Raw genomic sequence first — 5,275 nt, forward strand, 5'->3', positions numbered from 1 at the left:
TAAGGGAGAACAGGGCAAGTTGTCACATAGGTTATATATCAGTTATGCTTTTTTTCCTCTTGCAGTAATTTTGTGTATTGATTTCAAACACCTAGTTTAATCTCTGTTGGCCATTTAATATTGTGCTTTTTCATAAATCACTAAAAGTTGTTAAATGCAGACATACGCTGTATGTGTATAATATGTCTTTAATTAGTACTGTTTTTCAAACAGGAGATTTGTGAATTGAAGTCCTGCTCGGAATCAAATGATTCGTGAGAACCAATCTGATTGGAGCACTTCGAAACAGTGAATCATTCTGCGATGGTTTAACTGATTCAGAGTTTCGAAAAGACCTGTTTCACCAATCACTGTGCTTTTTAAAAGCATTACAAGTTATGTAGAAATTCGAAAATGAATGGCTCTTTCGATCTGGTTTTTGCTAGTAAAATCACTAAACTAAATGATCGAAGTCACTAATTTGAATCAATCGGAGTGGTTCCAGCATAAATGAGTCAAATGAAGTCTATTCCTTCGCTTTTCGCATCTTCGTCCATTTTTACTCGACACTGTCAGTAGCTACTGCCTCGCTCGTTTTTTTTTTTTTTTTTTACAATAACTGGAAAAATATGTATGACGAGCTGCCGCACAAAATACGTGTTAAAAAAACACAAATACATGCGAGATGTATGTGAGACAACAAATGGTAAAACACAATTATGCCTTATAAAATGTAGTTTAGGCAATACTGCCATGATAAAGAGTTATGATTGCATATTCTGTGTATATAAAACGCAAAAACAATATTGCCATTGTATTGGGGTTTACAAAATAATTAGAATGCTAAAATAAATGTTATTTAAAATGTTTTAAATTAATAGTAAAGTAAATAACATGTTTTTAAATGTATAAATATAAATAATATAAAACAAAAACATCAACATGTTTAATATACATTTACATATTATATTTAATTGTAATAATAATATAAATAAATGTTTTATATACACATTTATATATATATATTTTAATATTAAAATAAATATATTTTTTTCTATCATTATTATCATTTATTATTAATAAAGTATATTATTTAATAAAATGATCTACCCACATATTCTCCAAAATGTTCATAATCTGTAGGGCATTTAATAAAATGAAATATTTAATAATAATAATAATAACAACAACAACAATATTATCCTACCAGTCAAACGTTTTTGAACACTGAGGTTTTTAATGTTTTTAAAGAAGTCTCTTATGTTCACCAAGCTTGCATTTATTTGATCCAAAATACAGCAAAAGTGTGAACTATTTAAAATAAGTGTTTTCTATGTGAATATATGTTAAAATGTAATTTATTTCTGTGATGCGCAGCTGTATTTTCAGCATCATTACTCCAGTCTTCAGAGTCACATGATCTTCAGAAATCATTCTAATATGCTGATTTGCTGCTCAAGAATTTTTTTTTAATAATTATTATTATCAATATTTAAAACAGTTGAGTACATTTTTTCAGGATTCTTTGACGAAAAGAAAGATCCAACGATCAGCATTTATCTGAAATGAAAAGCTTTTGTACCATTATACACTCTACCATTCAAAAACTTAAGAGTCAGAGTACTTTTATTTATTTTTTTGGAAAAGAAATTATAGAAATTAATACTTTTATTTAGCAAGGATGCTTTAAATTGATCAAAAGTGGTGATAAAGACATTTATAATGTTACAAAAGATTTCTATTTCAGATAAATGCTGTTCTTTCTAACTTTCTATTCAAAGAAACCTGAAAAAAATTCTACATTGTTTTCAACATAATATATATATTTTCCCCCAGCAAATCAGAATATTAGAATGCTTTCTGAAGGATCGTGTGACTGGAGTACTGATGCTAAAGCTCTGCTTTGAAATCACAGGAATAAATTACATTTTAACATATATTTAAATAGAAAACAGTTATTTTAAATAGTAAAAATATTTACAAATGTTACTGTTTTGCTGTATTTTAGATCAAATAAATTGGCGAACAGAAGAGACTTCTTTAAAAACATAAAAAATCTGGTAGAGTATAGGCAACTTACATTTTTCTCTTATTTCTAGCTTTTAATTGGCTAAGAAATCAAATACATTGCTGGACAATAACCAATAATAATGATTTGTTTATGTTTCTGCGTTTCTGTGAAAAGTAAACAACTGTTTTCATACAACAAGAGACGCTTTTGTCCATATTAGGGATTTCCTGGTACGACTTTCTGCGCGAGAGCGCCCTCCGGCTTCGAGTATGAATGAAACATACACCGCATGGAGTGTTTAGCGCACCGCCTTATTCTGGGTCCGAATAAAACATCAGATCATGCACAGACTATCCTGTCTCTTTGAATTTAAATCTATATTTATTTACACCGGCTCTTGAAAACCTCTATGCAAACACACTTGCCTGAAAAAGTGCGGGGGACAAATTTACGTGATATTAAATGTGGGAGGACACGTCCCCCGAGTGATCTAAGCCCCTGCACACACACACTTCAGTATACATAAGACTGTATATAAAGTGCATTTTATTGCATTTTGTTGAATTTGTTCCCTGTAATAAACTTTTATCTGGCTCATGCTCAATTTGTGTCCAGTAATAACCCGAGATCTCACCTGCTTTACTGCAGTCCACAGAGAAAGACGCTTTCTGGCTCACGAAGGCCTTGCTGAGACCCGGACCTCGACTGAGAACCTTGCTGGCGTCAGAAGCGGCTCTGGGAGAGGCGCTGTATGAGTTCACGCTGCTCGCCCTGCTCACCGACTCCACCATCAGAGTGGACATCTCGCTGGCGTTAGTCACGTTCACCAGCCGCGGCCCTGAACACCAGACAGTCATCACCACACACCATCATACACAACCCAATCACTTCAGCTCTGATCAGTCCGGCTCGGCTCACCTGTGACTTTGGCTTTAAACGGGCTTCCGCTGATGTGGTTGGGGCCGCCGTATTTGATAGTGATGATGTAGTTTCCAGGGGCCATTGGTGTGTAGTGCACTTTAAAGCCTTCGGGACACTCCTGACACTCCATCTTGACCTTCGACGGGCCCTCGATGGTGACGGCCAGAGATCCCGGCCCCGCTTTGGTGTTATTGATGGTAAACTCAGCCTGGTTACCTGTCAGACGAGGCGAGAGAGTCAGTATGATGAGAGTGTGGGAATGGAGGATGGTGTATTTGCATGTATGATAAACTGGTTCATGACAACTACAATTTTCTCGCTTCTGTTTCCTGTCAACCATCAAAGGTGGCATCACAATGGCTGTTGAGAATAGCATACTTTCTTTCTTTAGCATGCAGTGTGCGCAGTAGATTTTATGCATGGAAACCAAAACAACCTACTGCATTTACCAAATTGCATAGTGAGCCAAACACCACACTGTGTGAAGCATCCCAGCATGCAATGTGCTTGACCTGACCTGCAATTTCCAGTATGACAAATACATCCAAAGTGATAACAAAAACATTTCATTAATTTATTTTCTTGCAATAAACCAACCAAAAAAATAAGTTCAATCAAGTATTGAGTTGACAATTTTAGACTACAGCAAAACAACATTTCTGAGACTATAACTGAAGGCATTTGATGAATTAAACAAGCAACATAATGTGATTAAATATATTATTAATTTATATTAGTTATATAGAAATAGTAATTTAGTTCTAATAAACGTGAGGTCAATATAATACAAATAAACAATATAATATACATTTATTATTCATTTGGATTTTTTAATGATATATAAATATATACAGTAAGTTATTTCGTTATTTAATAATAATAATAAATGAATTAAACATGAGGACAAATTTATAAATATTAATTTATATTATTTAAGGATATATAAAAATATAAACATTTAGTTATTTAACAATATAATGAATGAATTAAACTGCCAAATGTATAAATAAATGTATTAATAATGTATATTATTTAATGATATATAAATATATAAAAAGTAATTAATTTAGATAATATAATATATAATTAATTAATCATGGTCAAATTTATAAATATAAATGTACCATTCATTTCTAATATTTAATTATAAAATGTATTTAAACAATCATTTATTTAGTCAATATAATATATATATAACAATATAATGAATTAAACATGCAACATAATAAGGTCATGTGACAGTCTACAGTATTTTGCTACTGATGTAGAAATAGGAAATGTTTAAAGCTACAAAATATACTCAGTATTTTATTCTGAACAATCTGTAAACGATAAACAGCGATCAGTCGTCAGCGATGTTGTGTTCACACAGACTTTATCAGACACCAGCAGCGGGAACCAGAGACTATTCTGACACTTTTCATTGTAAAACCTAACATATTCTTTCCTTTAAGTTAACCATGTGGCTTTTCTTTTGTCTTACGCAGCTGAAATATATTTCTAGGTACCACATTAATGCTTTGCACAGAGTTGAATGTCTCTGTGAGCTTTACACTTTTTCTGCCACTAGACGAGTTACAATGAAGACATACAGTGGGTACGGAAAGTATTCAGACCCCCTTAAATTTTTCACTCTTTGTTATATTGCAGCCATTTGCTAAAATCATTTAAGTTAATTTTTTTTCCTCATTAATGTACACACAGCACCCCATATTGACAGAAAAACACAGAATTTTTGACATTTTTGCAGATTTATTAAAAAAGAAAAACTGAAATATCACATGGTCCTAAGTATTCAGACCCTTTGCTCAGTATTTAGTAGAAGCACCCTTTTGATCTAATACAGCCATGAGTCTTTTTGGGAAAGATGCAACAAGTTTTTCACACCTGGAGTTGGGGATCCTCTGCCATTCCTCCTTGCAGATCCTCTCCAGTTCTGTCAGGTTGGATGGTAAACGTTGGTGGACAGCCATTTTTAGGTCTCTCCAGAGATGCTAAATTGGGTTTAAGTCAGGGCTCTGGCTGGGCCATTCAAGAACAGTCACAGAGTTGCTGTGAAGCCACTCCTTCGTTATTTTAGCTGTGTGCTTAGGGTCATTGTCTTGTTGGAAGGTAAACCTTCGGCCCAGTCTGAGGTCCTGAGCACTCTGGAGAAGGTTTTCGTCCAGGATATCCCTGTACTTGGCCGCATTCATCTTTCCCTCAATTCCAACCAGTCGTCCTGTCCCTGCAGCTGAAAAACACCCCCACAGCATGATGCTGCCACCACCATGCTTCACTGCTGGGACTGTATTGGACAGGTGATGAGCAGTGCCTGGTTTTCTCCACACATACCGCTTAGAATTAAGGCCAAAAAATTCTATC

At 33.9% G+C, this 5,275-nt stretch overlaps 1 protein-coding gene across 1 annotated transcript in view; it reads right to left on the bottom strand.

Annotated features, from left to right (window-relative positions):
• Positions 1-2,480: 2,480 nt before the first annotated feature.
• The window catches only part of LOC107597200 (filamin-B-like), a 44,250-nt gene continuing 41,455 nt past the window's right edge, over positions 2,481-5,275 (bottom strand). Inside the window, exons 31-33 of the mRNA XM_016288155.1 lie at positions 2,909-3,127; positions 2,574-2,828; positions 2,481-2,488 (exon numbers count right to left, since the gene is read on the bottom strand). Coding sequence (XP_016143641.1) covers positions 2,481-2,488; positions 2,574-2,828; positions 2,909-3,127 — 482 coding nt within the window. The remainder of the gene's footprint in view (positions 2,489-2,573; positions 2,829-2,908; positions 3,128-5,275) is intronic.

The sequence above is a fragment of the Sinocyclocheilus grahami genome, unplaced genomic scaffold (genome assembly GCF_001515645.1).
Source record: "Sinocyclocheilus grahami isolate Dianchi unplaced genomic scaffold, SAMN03320097.WGS_v1.1 scaffold229.1, whole genome shotgun sequence".
Taxonomy (NCBI): Eukaryota; Metazoa; Chordata; class Actinopteri; order Cypriniformes; family Cyprinidae; genus Sinocyclocheilus; species Sinocyclocheilus grahami.